Raw genomic sequence first — 18,122 nt, forward strand, 5'->3', positions numbered from 1 at the left:
TAAAGTACTGATACTTGGTTATTTCAAGTGACTCTCATATGAGTGTTCAAATCCTTGCACGTCATGATGGTACAACACATTTTCAAGCTACTGTCAACAGCAAAACGGGTCATGATCAAGTGTGGAGAAAGCATGTATGGCATTTGTCAGCCTTTGCTTTGAATCATGTCACAGTCTAATACTTTGACTTTTCAAATATGGTAACCGTTTCATTCCTCTTTTTGGCTTTTGCTATCTCAGATTTACTTCCTGCTAGCAGTCAACTATGTGTTTTTTGTGCCATTTGTTTTACTTTGTCTCATCTTTTCTGCCTAGCTTCCATAAAAAAACTTCAAGAGCAGAATGAGTTTCACCAGGTTAACAGAGCCAAAATGGCAGAAGGGATGACTCTAGCACTGGACAAAAAGGACCAGGTAAATGTTAATCTGACCTATACATACATACAAGGCTGTGGTAAAGGATTTGCCCCCTTCCTGATTTCAGATATCTATATTTAATTTTTTGCATATTTATTACAAATGTGTCAGATCACCAAACCAATTAATAGCTCAAAAGACAAACCGATTAAATCTCAACAATAAATTTTTGAAATGCTTATTTTATTTGTTCAGGGAAAGCAAGACCAAACCAAACAAGTGAAATCAAGGGTGTATTCAGACCTGCACTGTTTGGTCCGCTTGCGTCTTCTTGGCACTCTAATTACAGTACATACGTAGCCACAGTCACATTTTTGTGGTCTGAATGCATCATTGTTGTCTATACTTTAACCACAGGACTGGATGAAGAAGTTGGCTATTGTGGAAAAGGTAAGCATTATGTTGTGATCATCATGGTTCATTATTTTAAATACAGTGTTCCCTCATTTATCGCGGGAGTTACGTTCCCAAAATTACCTGCAAAAGGCAAAATCTACAAAGTAGAGGCTCACCTTTTTTTGTCTTGTCTTGTTTTGGGGTGGGATTTACACCTCTATTAAACCATTATGACCCCACCCATGATTTCTACCCTTCTAAACACTTGTTGCACTTAATAAATGTAACTTTTTGTGAAAAACAAATGCCAAGCTGCTAATCATTAGCTGCATTCATACTCACATACTGCACTCCGGCACGTGGGCAGAACATTATTTTCGGGGTAATCTAATTCTGTTGGTGGAACTGCGCTAAGTTAATAGTGCTGCAAAGTCAAGCTTTTGGTCACATTGCAACAACGCGCTACAACTTAAAGTGTATTCTGTCACATTGCAACATCGTAGCAAGGGTGATAGCACTGACATTTACTTTAACCCATTAGGGCCTAAAGTGTCTGGCAAAACTTGTCTCTAAAACCTATAGGTGAATTTAAAGTCACCCCCCCAAAGTTTTCCTGGAAATTCAACAATCTTATTGATCAATTTATATCTCAGCTCCTGAAGCAGATAGAAACATAATTCCGAAAACATTTATGTATGTATGTATGTATGTCACTGTCGACTGGTTACACTGATTCGAATTCCTCCCGCGAAAAGCAGTGATTACAATTATAAAGTATTAAGAGATTTTTGTGTCATTTTGCTTTTTATGCAAAGTGTGGTGTCTGTGACAATCGCTCTGATTGGCTTTTAGCCACTAAATGCAAAACAGTGCATGAAAAATGCATTATCTTAAACTCGGCAAAACTTTGCTGTTTACTTGGAATTGGTCCTGCGTGTTCCTTGCGGATGTGTTGTGGTTATGTGTGATTTTTGTTTCATGGAACCATGACTGTGTGTTGTGTACTTTTAGTAGAAGTCATTTGTATTTATAAAAAAATATATTTTTTTAGGGTAACCTGCCCAATGCCGCACGTGCGTGTGTTCAGAAATAAACTGTTTAGTCACAGTGCCACAAGATAAGGAGCCCAGTGTGGGCAGTTAAAGGTAACGAGCGGAGCACGCTCATCACCAAGGCAGCGGACGAGGACGTTGATGTGGTGACAGTGGTGGCTGTTGACTACGTTAAAGCTTTTCTTTTTACCGTTGTGTCTAAAAATGGCTTACCTTTTATCCCGCATCACATTGCAGCCAAAGGCACGATCCTGGTGGATTCATGTACCTTGTAGATCTAGATTTAGGAAACCCGCAAAGTATCGAGGTAAACCTGCAGTTATGGTCGTGAAGCCGCGATAACCCAAAAGTGATGTAGTGAGGGAACATTGTATTTTGTCATTTTACTTCACTTGATCATTTCCAAAATGACAAAACTCAAACTGCGTGTATTCATTTAGGAAAAGACTGCCTTATCAGCAAGAGTGGATGAGATGATGGAGCAAAGCTTGACACTCTTCCAGAAAAGGGACGATATGGATGAACTGGACGGCTTCCAGCAACAGGAACTTGCTAAAGTTAAACACATGGTACGTTTTTGTTTGTATAAAATACTGATACTCCCCAACCTATTAGGACTTAAAGGGGGATAGAGCAGTCACTATTGAATATTTTTAGAACCGATTATCCTGTCGACTAGTCCATCTAGTCATCAGATGGATTTGTGTCAAACATATCATTTATTAGATGTCATTGATTGCAGTATCAACTTTCCACCAATAGAGGATGCAACTATAATACACTGAAAATGGCATGGGTAGTTTAAATACAGAAGAATGGGGGTTTATGCAGATTGAAAATGTCTGTGTGGATGGCTACATGGTGCAGACGACGCCTCTGTGCAAGAAGTTTATGTCTACTTGTTTTTGTGCTCGACTTATTCAACTTGGTTGATTTGTGTTTTTTCCCCAGCTGTAAATTTCCCCAGCCAATTTAAAAGGAAAATACTTTTGGTCATACTGTCTTTGTCGAAACTGCCATGTCACGACCTATCGGTAGTACATGATAACTATGTGATTAAATCAGCAGTTCCTTGTGCCTTTAAGTTGATTTGCAAGAAACCACACCTGAGGAAACATAACCAATCAGAGAGAAAATGCTTATCATTTTTTGTGCACTTGCAGTCACACTCATAGTGAGCTCACAACTGTGAGCAAAAAACCCCCCAAAACAAAAACATGTTAAGTGTTACAGTAACGCTCCCTTAGAAATAAGTGTCTCTTCTGGGGTAACAAGGTAGAAGGTCAGCACGAGGACATGGGGTTATGCCCGCTGTGAGTGTGCCAGCAAGACCAGGACAAATGATTGAGATCTTGTAAATCGAGCCTTCTGTCTGTGATTGGGGATTTTTCTTCGAGCGCAGTCATTTCTTGCAGTTTAGAAGCATAAGATGAGGCCAGCAACGCCTCATCCCCCCGCAGATCGTATTTATCATTCATGTCATAATGACTATTTTAACAAATGAGAAACAGTCCTCACTTTTTCCCTTTTTTTCCCTCCATTCTTTTCAATGCAAGCTCCATCTTTATAGTTAGCAGGGTCATAAACCTAAGATTGTGGATTTATTTATTGATTTTTTATTGCAAGTTTAAACTTTGTAGTTAGCTTGGGCTTAAACCTAAGGATTGCTTGTTTGTGATAGTCCGCTGTGTCCATCAGTTGCTGAGAAAGGAAGAACAGCTGGGCCAGCGTGAGCGGGACCTTCAGCAGCAGGAGGATGAACTTCATTCAGCGAAGCAAAGGCTTTCCGAAACTCAGGGGAAACTTCAAGCTTTACAAAAGCAACTTGAAGAGAGCTCCAGATTCACAACTGAGCTGAAAATTGAACGGTAAATGGCACATTTTTATTTTAACCTTCACTTGTTTGTTTTTGCTCAGGAATTTACCATAAGGAGTGTAGTAGTTCACACGACAATTCAGGGTGTAGTCTTTAATATGATGAGCTAAGTCAGGGGTCACCAACCTTTTTGAAACTGAGAGCTGCTTCTTGAGTACTAATTAATTATTATTAATAATTGATGATAGTCGTATTTGAAGTAATTTATCATGTTAATGATTATTTAGGAAGTAATTAGGAAGCAGATAGAAAGATAGATATCAATATGCAACAATACTTTATTTCTAAAGGAGATGTCCCCGTGAAATGAGTCGCTAGAACAGGCTCGCCTCATTTTCACAAAATATTTCTACCTCCTCCCGCATCACTCTTCTGTAGATATGAAATGGGGAAAATATGAGCCCAGACAACGGACTTATAAAAGTCCGTGCCTCTGACACGCTGGACCATACGTATTTACTTCCGCAAACACAGCGTTGTGAGTGACGTTGTATCTTCTGCGCATGGGGGTCACTTTGGGGATGCATTACGTCCACACAGCAGACCAAAATTAGTTCGCAATTAATAGGTAATGTGAACGCTTACTCAAAAAAAATTGGATTTCACCCAAAAATTGGAATTAAGCATTAAGACCTGCACTGTGAACATAGCTTAAGTCTGCCTTCAAAAATAGAGTCGGGCCTAATTAAATCATTTGAAATCCTACTTTAAATACAGAATCTTATAAATGTAAAAAATTGCTGAATCAAAAGTCTCAAAACTTTTGCCATATGCATTTTGCAACTCTTACCAGAATTTACAAAAATTGTTTGGGAAGTCACTACAGTCTACTGTGGTGTTATTCAACAATAAATATATAGCAGAGTGAGAACTGAATAATCAATAAATTTGAATTATCATTATTAACACGAAACAATGTACAGATTTGGAGATTTCAAAAAGTAATTCCTTGTCTGAATAAAAGAGTATTTGAATCATAAACATTGGTTTGGATATGTACTGTATGTTGCAGGTGTATCACTCTAACAAAAGACAATTTAATACATATCTCGATACATGGGGTGTGATAGAATTAAAGAACGGCTTAATCTTAAAATGGAACAATTCGATTTGGTTTGATTCAGTGGGATTATGAGTCGATATGGTTCGGCTCAGTTTGAATGAGTTGTTATTTTACATGCATATGAAAATTAACTTGTCAGTTCTGTAAATGTGGCCATTCTCTTGAATAAAATACAATTCTATACATACCTCAATATATTGTAAAGTGGAAGGATTTGGTTGAATTCGATGAACTCGCATCTTTTAACTCAAAAGCAATTTTCAGATTCACAACGTTTTTTTGTCGAACAAGAATCCATTTGAATCGGAAATCCTAGTATGTTGTAACAAAACTGCATTTGTGCAGAGAGGAACTGCTGCTACTCAGAGAAGAGGCAGATAAGAAAATTGGTGAGTTGGAGGGACAAAACCAGAAGCTACAGTTAGCCGTCCAACAGGTCTCAGAAGACTTGCAGAAGGTCAGTGTGAATGAATGTCTTTTGTCATTTTATCTGTTATTTATTATGAGTATCCTACCCCAATACGTGATTTTTCTTTCAGTCACAGAGTATGGTGTCCTTTTCAGAGAGCTCCCTCCAGGATCTTCAGACTGAACACAATGCCCTAAAGTTGAAACAACAAAAGGTCAAAGAAAAACTAATTTGCTTGTTAAACAACTGTGGGTCATTACAGAAATATATGATGTATTATTTAGCTTTTGATGCAAAAGCATTTAATTCAATAGACCAAATTTAAGAATTTATGTTGTAAATTTGAAGATGATTTCTTGAATTCATTAGGCTGCTGTTAGTGAGGAGGACAAGGAGCGTGTGTTGGGGGACCTTCAGAAGAAAGTGAACTCTTTAGAGAGGCAATTGCAAGGAAACCTGAGCCAGGACGACTATCTGCTTGAGCTTCTCCAGGAGGTGAATTAAAAAGCTTAATTTCCCTCACAGTATTAATGAAGTTTATCGATCTGTCTGGGGAAGCCTAGTGATTATTTGTTGTTTTGCTATGCAGAGGTCTAGTCTCGAGCAAAGACTGGAAGAGACCAGAACAGAACTACTAGAATTTCGGACAAAGCATGCTGATACAGTCAGCTCCTTGGAGGCACAGGTTTTCACGAAACTCTATGACCTCTGATTTATACAACTGTTTGTTGTTCACGTTAAAACTATGCTACTTTATTTTATATCTGGAGTGTTTGAGTGCAAAATAAAAAGATTGCTAAGTTTTGCGTAATAAATTAAAGCTGCTCTATGTTGGAATTTGCCCAAAATTTCTTTACAATAACATTTTTATTTGCCAATTTATGACTCAAACATCTTGTAATTAGCAGATTAACACCTTAACTATTCACAATGGGTACTCCTTCTAGCCTCTGGCCAATAGTTTTCAGACAGGATTTGGGTTTGAATTTCCCACCCTCTGACTGCGGCTGTGATGTCATGCGCGTTCTTGTGTCGTTCCAATCAGGCTAAATGTTGGCTTGTTTTCCTCTGTGGCGATTGTAGCCAATTGTAGCTACAGCATGCTAGCGGAATGTGAATGCTATAATGCCGAGAGCTGCACATTCATGGCTGTATAAAACATTTCTTACGTCTCCAAACATAGATAATTTGTTGTGATGATTCCAGCCTCTGTGCCATACTTGCCAACTTTGTGTTGTGAAAAATTGGGAGATTTATTTTTTCCATCTGCGTGCTTGGGGTGGTAGTTGGGCGACAAACATTAATTCGTAGACGGGGGTGGTGAGGTGGCGTGGAGAGCATAGGGCGACTGGCCAGCATTTTCTATTCATCGTTTGTCACCGTGGGAACTGCGCACGGGTGCTGGACACCGGCCCGAAATGGCTGTTCACAAAATTCTCAATGGTGTCTGGTCGTCTCTTTCACTATCCATCCGGTGTAACACTGGCGTGCTGCAGTCCCCTGCCCTCCAGACCCTAACAGCTTTCCCGGTAGATTCTTGGATGTGTTATGGGTAACCAGGAAGGTGTGTTCTGCTTTGCCTCCCTTTTATTCATGCCCGCCGACATCCACTGGATCTCCGGGCAGGCTACCAGTGGCTTGTGCTCGGTCCGTGGCTTAGCTGTAGCAACAAGAGGTGTTCTTTATCCATCCTGTTTTTATGCATGCTCCATTCTAACTCTGGAGCTTGAAATATTCCAAGTTAGTTGCCCCACGGCCCCCACTCCAAGTGAACTGGGAAGGTGCCTTGTGCTCGTCTCAAGGTTTCTTTACTGTCACTGCCTCCAGCGGGAGTCTCCTAACCGGCTGCTTTTCGTGCAAGCAGGCCAGTGTTGCCAGATACTGTGCCAAATATTCCCCACATTGTAAACTGTTTACTTCACTGCAAAATCGGGAGATTAGCATGAGAAATGACTGATCGGAAGCTGATGAATTTGGGAGTCTCCCACATGAAACGGGAGAGTTGGCAAGTATGCTCTGTGTTGCGTCTTCATTAATAAAGTTGGGCTTGTACGAGTGTGCACAGCGTGCACGTGAAGAAGGAAGTGTGCAGTTTTTTTTTCTTTCGGCAAAACAGGGAGGTAGTGTTTCGAAATTCTATTTCTTACACAAATCAGCTTTAAAGTAAACTATAATTCTCAAACGACCTTCTTTCTTCTGAATGGACATACAGCAATACCGAAATAAATACATTTAAAATCAAATCGAAAGCTCATGTATGATATTAATTGACCAACACAAAAACAAAAGACATGTTCACTCTAATTATAGTTACTTTTAGTTAGTTTTAGCGTAAGATGTAGTTTAATTTATATATATATTTTTTTAAGAATATTAGTTTTTATTTCATTAAAGCTCCTGAAGGCAGAAAATACTATTTCAAATTGCTGTTGACAAAAAAATAAAACTGCACACACCCTTCTTCACGTACACAACGCGCACATGACGTCACATCCGCAGACCGACGGCGGGAAATTTTAACCCGAATCCAGTCTGAAAACTACTGGCCAGAGACTTGCAGGAGTACCTGTTGTAAACAGCTAAGGTGTTAATCTACTAATTAGAAGATGTTTCAGTCATGAATGGTCAAATAAAAAGGCTATTGGATAGATATTTTGAGCCAAATTGTTACAGACAGCAGCTTTAACAAAAATGTTTTTTTTTCAATTTTTTGTCACCACTGCAATGCCACAAACAAAAGTGAAAAAGACATTATTGTCGCTGACTTAAAAACAATATAAAGGGATTCAACCTTTCATATGGTTTATGGACGGTTTGTTTTGAAGTGCATGAGGACCTTTTAAATTAATCTCCCCAATAAATGTAATTGTTGTGACTTTGGGTTATCCTATGCATCTTGGGTTGCCACAGCCAGTCACGTGCATGATTTTTGTATGGGATTTGGCAGCCACTGGCAATGCCTGAGTATTTCAGCACTGGCTGGAAATCTAACCCACACTGTTTGCATGAAAGGCAGCAGTATATGTCACTAAGCCATCCATCCATTTCCCGAACCGCTTACCATCATCTGCATTGAAATTAATAATTAATGATAGAGAACACATCTTTTTTTAAATTTTATATGTATATGATAAAATAGTCAGAACTTTGCTATCCCATAGGTGGATAAAGCAATTTTGGCTTAGCAATCATCAAAGTTCTAGCACAAGGTCTTCTCTAGCTCACTGAATGTTTTTGTCTGTCTGACCTAAGGTATCCAAAATGACGTGCAGCATTACAGAGCTCCAGACACTTCTCCGGCATAAAGATGAATCCTCAAGGTCCTACCGAGACAGAACAGACACACAAGTGAGCAAGGACATCCACAAAAGATAACCAAGATGACGTAGAGTTTCCCTTTAGTTGAATGGTGTACTGATAACCCGATGAAAGATAGAATAATCTTTTTTGTATGTACACACATACATGAAATTCTACCTCAACGTTTGACCCATCACAGTGAATGAATACACACTGTTAGTGGCACCTGCTGGAATTAGGATTTCCATAAGTTATGAAAAGTCTTGTACATTTTAGTTTAAAATCGTGGTGAAATCTGGCATTTAAAGTTGTCATGAGTCATCAGCTTGCTTTAAGAAAATGAAGGCAAGAAAACGTCCAGCTCAGCTAGAAACCTTAGAAATGTTCATTCTTTTGAACTGCTATACTGTATATGTGCTGTTAAAGCTTTCATTCTGTTGTATTATTGTGCTGATTTCTTTTTCAGATCGCAACCCTGGAGCAGCAGGTTCAAGCAAGTTGTGATCGCCTTAAGAGTGCACAGCAGCAGATTGAAGTGAAAGAACAGCAAACAGAAAAATTGGTTAGTTCCCATTCAATGGTCAAGAATGTTTTATTCTGAGTTTAATTTTGTAAGTCAGTGAAATTAATTAATATCGGCGGTACGGTGTTCGAGTGGTCAGCACATCAGATCACATCACACATCACGTCAGAGATCCTGGGTTCGAATCAGGGCTCAGGTCTTCCTGTGTTGAGTTTGCACATTCTCCCCCTTCCTACATGGGTTTTCTTCTGGTATTACGGATTCATCTCACATTCCAAAAACATAGATGGTAGGTTAATTTGATACTCTAAATTGTCATTAAGTGTGAATGTGAGTGTGACTGGTTGTTTGTCTACATGTGCCCTGCAATTGGCTGGCAACCAGTTCAGGATGTACCCGCCTCTCTTTTGAAGTCAGCGGGGATAGGCTCCAGCACATCCGCGTCCCGAGTGAGGATAAGCGGCACGTATAATGAATGAATATGAATAATGAATGAAGATACGTATAAATAGCGCTATGGCGTTCATCTTGTTTACTTTTTTAATGAGTTTGAAGTTGTTGTTTTTTCAGACAAAAGTACTTTTTTCCAGTAAAGAGGGGAAAAAATCAATTTACCTTGCTGACAGTTTCGGCTGTCACTTCAACTTCCTTGTGTGACCTTTGAGGCTGAAGCGACAGCCGAAACTGGATCTTTTTTCCTCTCTACTGGATTAAAAAAGTTTTTCTGTCTGTAACAAAAAGAAACCTAAATATACCTATACATTCACCTCTTGTTTTAGTCATTTTACAAAAACAATATATTAATCAAGTGATGCATTTTGTTTTTCAGCAAAGAGAATGGAGTGCAGAGAAAGCGTTTTTGGATCAGCAGTTGTGTTTGTTGAAGCAGCACAGTCTAGAGAAGCAAAACAGACTGGAAGAGACTATAACTGCTTTACAAACAGACAAGCATGCAATGCAAGACACAATGGTAGGCTCTTCAAAATTCTGGGTTGGATTGTCAATGGGCACTTTTTACATACTTTAGTCTCCAGCGTTGCTGAAATACGTCTCTATCTTTTCCAGTTTCAGAACCGTAACCTCCTCCAAAGCACCATACAGCAAATAAGAGATGCTTTAATGCAGTTAATACTTTAAGTTCATGGTTTCGTGGACCAGCAAGCATTCACTGACTGCTACAAATTTTTCTTTACATTGTTTTTAAATTGGCAGTTTTATAGCATCTGGACTGAAAAGTAAAGCTGGAAGGTCATTTAACATTTCATTAACATATGAAGTATGCGGACGTTTTACAAAGTTTATGCCCATCAGTCATAACTAGATGACTGTTCAGAATAAATTTTTGTTTGGGGGTGAGGGGTGCTATGCATCAAGATTCAAGGTTGCTTTATTTAAGCCATTTGTGTAGAAACACAGGAATTTCATATCCCACGTGGGTGTATCTGCTACATCGTTGTTTAAGAAATGGTGCTTTGTGGAGTTTGTCACTTTTTTGCTCACAACTGCTACCTCTGGCCTAAAGTGTAACTGCAGCCTCTGTGTCAAGCTCATATATGGTGCACGTGCGCTCGAAAAAACTCTGTTTTTCAGTTTTTTTGTAGTCTGAGCTTGTGTTCGGGCTGTGCTCGAAGCCGGCCTCTTGTTTGTTTTTTTGTTTTTCATCCCAATTGTTTCATAGTAAACTAATGGTACGTTCACACCAAAAGCGGGGGAATCGTTCCACCTCGCTTCCTTCGTTAGCGTTTCACCCCGTAGAGTTTTTTTGGAACGCATACCGCTCATTCATGCATTTGCGCACAACGGAGAGGAGGCGGCGTGTCACTTGGTGAACAACTACTCTAGAGCACTTTAGTGAGTCAACAAAAGAGCATCACAGTGTATTTCCTCTTCTTTCCTGGGACTATATAATCGAAGCACTATTTTCTCTAGCATCGCCTTTTTTTTTTAGGTTCGTGTTTTAGCACTTCCGCTTTTTTAGTGGCAATCTAGTTGTGCTAAAAAGCATATGCTAATGGATGCTAAACACTGAAGGTGACAACAGACAGGACGCTGTGTGACGTAGCTCATACTTGAAGCTGATTGCCTGCCACAAGGCGAAACGTGAAAAAAGTTCACATTTTTCAACTTTGATAAATACTCGAATGTGCGAATTTTCGCTGCGTCCCACCTAACCCTAACCCTAACCGCTCCAAACGCATGCTCCGCGCCGCCCCACCCACTGTTGACTACAATGCAATCGCGCCGCCTGAAAAGTTTCCCCCGCTTTTGGTGTGAATGCAGTAACACCTAAATGTCTGCGGGGGACAAGCGGACGTCACCCTCCACCACTCCACTCCTCCTCACCCCCAAGAAACTGTGGAGTGTTCACCCCGTCCACTCCACACTAAAGGGAAGATGCATGCTGAGAGGCGCAGTCACAGATTAGAAGTCAGGGCTCTTTGTACTTATCTGGGTATCGGTAGAGCATGCATGCATATTTTTTGGGAGAGATGTGATGTGAACCCATGTGACCCCACAGAACCAAAACATGACACATATACATTATTTTAACATTTTTAAACTCCACAATACACCTTTAATGTTAACTCGTTAATGCACTAATTTTTACACCTCATAGAGGTACATATTTTATTCAACTATGAAGCAAAATTCAATATAAGCAGTTGTCCTCGCTATCGAAAATGTCTCCCATCAGTGGGCATATTCATAGTCCATTCTCTGCGTTTGTTGCTGATGATTTGTTTCTGTATAGAGCATGTTTCTGATGTCAGAGGTGTACTGGTGTTCTTGGCGCTGTCATTTTTTTTATGGATCATATGGGAACGTTGATAAGGAAGAAGCTAATTCTTTGTCATCACTTTTCTTGTTCTAGTCTGACCTAATGGAGCAAAGAGATCAGGCAAATGTCAAACTGAGACAGCAGATGGAAGAGCTGGAACAGTGCAAGGTCAAAGCTGCTAATGATTGGAAAGCATATTGTCTTATTGGTAATATTTTTTAAATGAACTTAATATTTGAATATAAAGAAAATACTCATTCTACATGCAGGTGGAATTGGACGGCAGGCAGACAGTTAGCACTGAAATTGCCAAAGCTCTAGAAGAAAGCAGGCGGCAGAGAGAAGAACTACAAACACAGGTCTGTTGGCATCATTCATCATGTTCTCCTAATCCAATTTCACGTTTGTTGTATGAAATGTAGAATGTTAGTTAGTTATTATGTGTTTGAATTCAGGTTGAAGTGTCGACCGCATCACTTGAGAGATTACAACAAGAATTGTCAACTGTCAATGAGAAGCTATTAATGAGAGAAAAAGAAATCCAAAGACTACGTGAAGGTACATACACACACTTTCAACCCAAAAGACGACCATCACATTTCCGTGTTTAATTACTTTAATTATATTTACAAGTAAATTAAATTAACGCACAGTGGATTATTTTTTTTTTTTTTATTAAATTGAAAATAGTTAAGATTTTGTGTAGGGATGTTCAATACCACTTATTTTCAGACCGATACGAACGCTCATCTCCAGTACTCGTCAATACCAATACCAAGTGCCAATACTACTAGTACTCTTGATGCATAAAATTTCCCCAAAATATAATGACAGATGATTTTAAAGAAATACCTTTGTCACAATGTAGCACATTTCCTTAAAGTTACATGAAATGAATGGCAATTTCTATATTTACCCCATTTATTCATAAAGGGTTTATTTTGTATAAAACACACGATAAAATTAATTTTAAAAATACATAAATAACCCAGTGGCCAGAAAAAGTCCCAATCAAAATATGTGGTTGCATAACTTCTTTTTAAGGAACATACTTAAGGAAAATACTTTGAATACAGTGGTGCTTCAATTAACATTTAGGAATATCTACCATTTACCAGAGTTGTGGCGAAACAAGTTCACAGTTTATCACCGTTTAATTCACCTGTGCTATTTCAGTCTGACCACTAGGTGGCACACAAGTAAAGACTTACATGAAGAAGAAGAACTACGATGTCATTCATAGCATAGCTGAAAATAAAAGAGCTTGAAAATGTGGGGAAAAAAAGAGATATACAAAACTAGCTGTTGATAATTCCGGTATACATGTACAATTTTAGAAACAGATCTGTTTTTGATTTTTGTCATAACAGTGATGTCGTATTTTTATTAGGACACATCTTTAAGCATTTCTTTCCTCCAGATGTGCACAAACTACAGTAAAAGCAAAATGTAAAAGAAAAAGGAATAAGTTATTGGTATAGAAAATGATTATTGTTCATCCTTCTTAATTGATTAACTGCTCATCCATTTTGAACTCTGCGGCTCATTGAAATTGTACCGCCTACCTGCACTCTCTCCGATGATGATGATGATGATGATGATGATGATCTTACATGAAGTGAAGACTGCGTGTTTTAAGGGTCATTGTCATTCCAGTAAATGCTCTCATGCTGTTGTTTTGCCCATTTATTCATATTTTCCCCCTTGAATTCATGTCCCTCATAATGGTTTCAGTTTACAATGATCACCGGTATTGTGAAACATTTTTTCTGTCAAGGAAATACACTGTGTAAAATCCTGTTACAGAACTGCAGAGTCGGCAGGCATCACTGGCCCAGCTCCAGGACGAATTTGAACAGCTGCGGGTCCAACGGGAGCAGATTGAGCTCGACAAAGACTCCCAGCTAGCTCACCTGAGAGAAGAGCTACTCAGCCAGACCCAACAGCAAGATGCTTGTCAGGCTCGGGTCAGTACCTACCGGTACCTGTCCGTTAGGCTAATGATACTTAATTCACATTTCTGCATATCTTAAAATGGCCTCAGACTCCCAACCCATGTAAAAAAATATATATACAGTATTTAGTTGCTTACAGATACAGTTGGTGTGTTAACAGATCTCATATTTAGAGGTGGAGGTAGAGACCCTGACAGAGCAGCTTCACAGCCCTGCTGTGTGCGCGGAGGACTACAATGGCAGCGTGTCAGTGGATGATCTAGATCACATTCAGAAGGTTAACAAAGAGCTCGAGCAGCAGCTCAGTGACAAGAACAGGGTATGATACATTTTTCTTCTCATTGTGTAATCTCTACTTATTAAAGTTTCAAAAGGGGCCACATGCCCAGTAGTTCTTGACTTAAATGACGTAAATCTCTTGTCAAGTGTATCCATTAAAACAGGTGTGATGAAAATAACATGCCGATATTTTCAAATGTAGAGTAATTGAAACTACCATCTTTAAAAAAAATTGTGGTTGACTTTCAGACTATCAAACAGCTGCAGCAGCGAATGGCAGAACTAAAAAGAACCTTGCAAAGAGAACTGGTAAGATAAAGTAGTCTTTGTTGTTGTTGTTTTTGTTGTTTAACAGAAACCCTCATTTAAAGTCCAGTGCTTTAACTATGTCTAATATGCTACAAATGGCTTTGAATGAAAATTCTCAAAGATGCACCTTATCTTTGAACTCACCTAATTGCCATGTAAGAAAATGTTTGAAATTCTTTATTAGCAGTTTTTTTTTGCACAGGTACAGTATATGCAATTACCATAATTTCCAAAAATCACATGCGCTCGAACATTATACGTGGTCGCCGTTCAGTAGATAATTCTCCTTCTCATATATTAAGTGCTCCTACAATTCGCTGGTATTCATGATTCTAAATTGCAACATTATCTGCATCGTAATTTGATAGATTGTTCAGATATATTATTTTGTGCCGAAAAGACCTTGCTAACAATTTTGGCTGTCAACGCTTGAGCCCACAATTATGAGCAGGAAGATACGGCATGCCCCTTTTGAGCTGTGTGCCTATGACGACACGAGGAAGGTCAAAGTCATCAGCACATTTGATGTGTGTGGACAGTTGGAAAACTACCATGACCTTTTTTTTCCCAAATGTCATATATTGATAGCTTATGCTTATGACAAAAAAGTAAACCTCATAAAAATCGTGTTAGAAGTGTGCGAGATGAAACCTAACTTCATTGTCCATGCATTGCCTCTGATGGTAACGCCAACCTCCCCAACATGGCCGCCACGTACACACGTCGATTATCTAGCTGGTTCATTGCACTACCGTATCTACCGACCATTCAGAATTGCATTGCTTGAATTTGCCATTCAGAGTGCACCAAAAATGGCATGTCGGTGCGCAGACTAGGTGCTCCGACTGGGGACACTGTACTGGCAGTACACTGGTGCAATCGTAAATGAATGGGAGCGGAACGCACATTGCCTCTCTGAACATACGCACGTTCAGTTTAGTGCACGGTCTTCCGAGTCAGAGTGTATTTCCAAACGTGTCCCTAGTCTTCATATTTATGCTCGACATTTGCGTGGCATTACAAACATGAAGTAGAAAAAAATCCTCACATGCATTGCTGCCGAGGCTCTATGGCGAAAGAAACTTGCTTTGGAAAATATTCATTGCTGTCATTGGGTAAGACGTTTGTTTTTATTTACGGCTGTTTACTTGTTCCTCCATTGAACCGTTTCAAGGCAAATCCAAAGGGGAAGACATCCTCAAATGTTTCTTTACAACATGTTGTATGATCCCCCACTAGTCTAACCATGGCATTCTTATTAATATTGTGTTTGTGGAATATGAGCAATATAAGCAGCAAAACCCATCCATTTGTATTCATCTCAGGGGGCAGCCATTTTGCTACTTGCTGTCGACTGAAAATGACATCACAGTTGCTCAGGTAACAACCAATCATGGCTCATGCGTTTTCTGAAGCTGAGCCATGATTGGTGATTTGCGTTACCATTTTGAAGTGCAGGGGAGAAAGATACTGATTGTTCATAACCTGGTCCTAGTACTTTACAGTTTTCTGTTGACAATTATTTTCTGTATTCTTTCTTTGCTCACAATAGAAGCTGAAATCTGAGCCAGAAGAGGAAGCAAAGGAAAAGATCACAGAAAGCATTGTAGTAAAACAAGAAATGGTTTGTGCAGAATTGCCTCCAACATCTAGTCCAAGTTTTTACACCCCAAACACCACAGTGACCAACACCTCAGACCTTAATGACTCAAGAGAAATCAACTTTGAATACTTGAAGCATGTTGTTCTCAAATTTATGTCATCCAGAGAGGCTGAGGTAAGTCATCAGTCCTTTTTCTAAATAGTTAGTCAAATTTAAAGCTAGAATATGGATTTTAGAAACTATGCATGTATGTGTTTTGTTTTAGGCATATCAGCTAATACGAGCTGTGTCTGTGTTACTGAACTTCACCCGCGAGGAAGAGGACATGTTAAAGCAAACCTTGGAATACAAAGTCAGTGTTAAATAATAAAATAAAAAAACTATATTTATAAATTTAGATCAGTAGGAAATAAATATAATGTATTTATTGTACTTTTTTTTTCATTTAAGAATGACTGATGGGTTGTTGTTTTTTTTACTTACACTTATCAATTCCTGAACAAGGCCAGTACAAGAGTAAATGCTAGATAAAGTTTTTGTACTGATTTGGGTTCCTTTTATTTCAATCTTAATTACTTTCTCATTTGCTTTTTTAGATGTCCTGGTTTGGCTCCAAGCCCTCTCCAAAGGGAATTATCCGGCCTTCAGTCTCAGGCTCTTCGACCCACTGGATCTGATGAACTACTAGGAATGTGATCTGAGAGACAGAAATAGGAGGACCACCATCAGGACAAAATCAGTCCCCCTTGTGTCGTTCCACACATTTAGTTGGAAGCTAGCTCCAAAACTTTAAGCAGTATCCTGCTGACACTATCCCCGGTTGTGTGGGACAAAGGACTACTGTTGTTTGTTTTGGTTTGTTTAATGTTTTCCGACGAAGGGCTGCATGGATTTTCTATTTTATTTTGTAATATTGATTTTAAAAATGTCATTATGAAGGCCGAAGCCAGTGACATTGTTAAAGACACATTTACACTGTAAGTGGAGTGGTCCCATATGTTTTCACTTACACGACACACCTATTGGACCTACTTGGCGTGAAGGGAACTGCCTTTCTCAGATGTAGCCGACGAAGTCTCGTTTTCCTGATTGATCTTTGTAGCTCTTTTAAGTATTTGTCTCAATTCCTAAATAGGCCTACATATCATTTTAATATACTGTCAAAAAAGGTTTCTAAATGAAATTACCCTAATTTTATGAGCAATCAAGAGTCAAGATATTCCACCCTAAAATATCAAAAGTCAGTCATTACAACATTCCATTATTTTATTTAGTTGTTATTGTTGTTTTTGACTTTGTGCAAGAAGAAGGGTAGACCCTGGCTTGATTGCCAGACAATCAATCTCAATGAAAATCCATGAACTAACCTAAGCTTTTTAACGTTTTTTTTTGTAAGCCATTCAAATAAATTAAATTTCATGATGATTAAAGGACATACTTTTTACAATAAATGATTGGATGAATTATATAGTATAGTGCAGAGGAGAAGTAGGCTTCTATTCTGAGCTTCTCTCGGGCCACTGAGCTTCTCACCCTATCTTGAAGGGACAGCCCAGACACCTTCCGAAGAAAACTAATTTCAGTCACTTGTATCTGGGATCTTTTTCTTTCACTCATGAACCCCAGCTTGTGACCATAGGTGAGAGCAGGATTGTAGATCGACCTGGTAAGCTTTCTTCATCGTGACAGACCGATACACAGTTACTGCAGACACTGCACCCATCTTCCTGTTGATCTCCCGTTCCATTCTTCCCTCAATCGTGAACAAAACCCAAGATTCTTGAACTCCCCCGATTGGGGCAGGATCTCATCCCTGACCTGCAGAGGGCACAACACCCTTTTCTAACTGAGGACCATGGTCTTGGATTTGGAGGTGCTGATTCTCATCTCAACCGCTTCACACTCGACTGCAAACCGCTGTGTGTGTAAGCCCTGAATCCTATTGAACATCTGGCTGAAGCATGCCATCTAGAGAAAGCTTCCTTCAAATCTGAGACAACTGGAGCAGTTTGCTCATGAAGAGTGAACCAAAATACCCCCTGAGAGTTGCGGAAGACTCTTTGAAAGTTAAACAAATAATGTGATTGCCTCAAAAGTTTGTGCCACAAAATATTAAGGGTGCCATCATTTTTGTTCAGGTCTGTTTCATAAGTTTTTTTTTTTTTTTTTTTTTTAATATTTCTGTTGAACCACAATTTGAAAGTAATGTCTAATTTTATATT

The 18,122-nt window shown here is 39.1% G+C and overlaps 1 protein-coding gene across 3 annotated transcripts in view; it reads left to right on the forward strand.

Moving 5' to 3' along the window:
• The window catches only part of golga1 (golgin A1), a 31,100-nt gene extending 13,732 nt beyond the window's left edge, over positions 1 to 17,368 (forward strand). For all 3 annotated transcript variants that reach the window (XM_077561863.1, XM_077561864.1, XM_077561865.1), the window contains 20 exons: positions 316 to 413; positions 774 to 806; positions 2,245 to 2,373; positions 3,503 to 3,672; positions 5,089 to 5,200; positions 5,283 to 5,366; positions 5,522 to 5,647; positions 5,742 to 5,837; positions 8,405 to 8,500; positions 8,919 to 9,014; positions 9,805 to 9,945; positions 11,848 to 11,922; positions 12,024 to 12,113; positions 12,210 to 12,312; positions 13,561 to 13,721; positions 13,870 to 14,028; positions 14,238 to 14,297; positions 15,850 to 16,074; positions 16,166 to 16,252; positions 16,497 to 17,368. In XM_077561863.1, the coding sequence (XP_077417989.1) occupies positions 316 to 413; positions 774 to 806; positions 2,245 to 2,373; positions 3,503 to 3,672; positions 5,089 to 5,200; positions 5,283 to 5,366; positions 5,522 to 5,647; positions 5,742 to 5,837; positions 8,405 to 8,500; positions 8,919 to 9,014; positions 9,805 to 9,945; positions 11,848 to 11,922; positions 12,024 to 12,113; positions 12,210 to 12,312; positions 13,561 to 13,721; positions 13,870 to 14,028; positions 14,238 to 14,297; positions 15,850 to 16,074; positions 16,166 to 16,252; positions 16,497 to 16,577 (2,222 nt within the window). In that variant the 3' untranslated portion in view covers positions 16,578 to 17,368. The remainder of the gene's footprint in view (positions 1 to 315; positions 414 to 773; positions 807 to 2,244; positions 2,374 to 3,502; positions 3,673 to 5,088; positions 5,201 to 5,282; positions 5,367 to 5,521; positions 5,648 to 5,741; positions 5,838 to 8,404; positions 8,501 to 8,918; positions 9,015 to 9,804; positions 9,946 to 11,847; positions 11,923 to 12,023; positions 12,114 to 12,209; positions 12,313 to 13,560; positions 13,722 to 13,869; positions 14,029 to 14,237; positions 14,298 to 15,849; positions 16,075 to 16,165; positions 16,253 to 16,496) is intronic.
• Positions 17,369 to 18,122: the final 754 nt, after the last annotated feature.

This window comes from Vanacampus margaritifer, chromosome 3, assembly GCF_051991255.1.
Source record: "Vanacampus margaritifer isolate UIUO_Vmar chromosome 3, RoL_Vmar_1.0, whole genome shotgun sequence".
NCBI lineage: Eukaryota > Metazoa > Chordata > Actinopteri > Syngnathiformes > Syngnathidae > Vanacampus > Vanacampus margaritifer.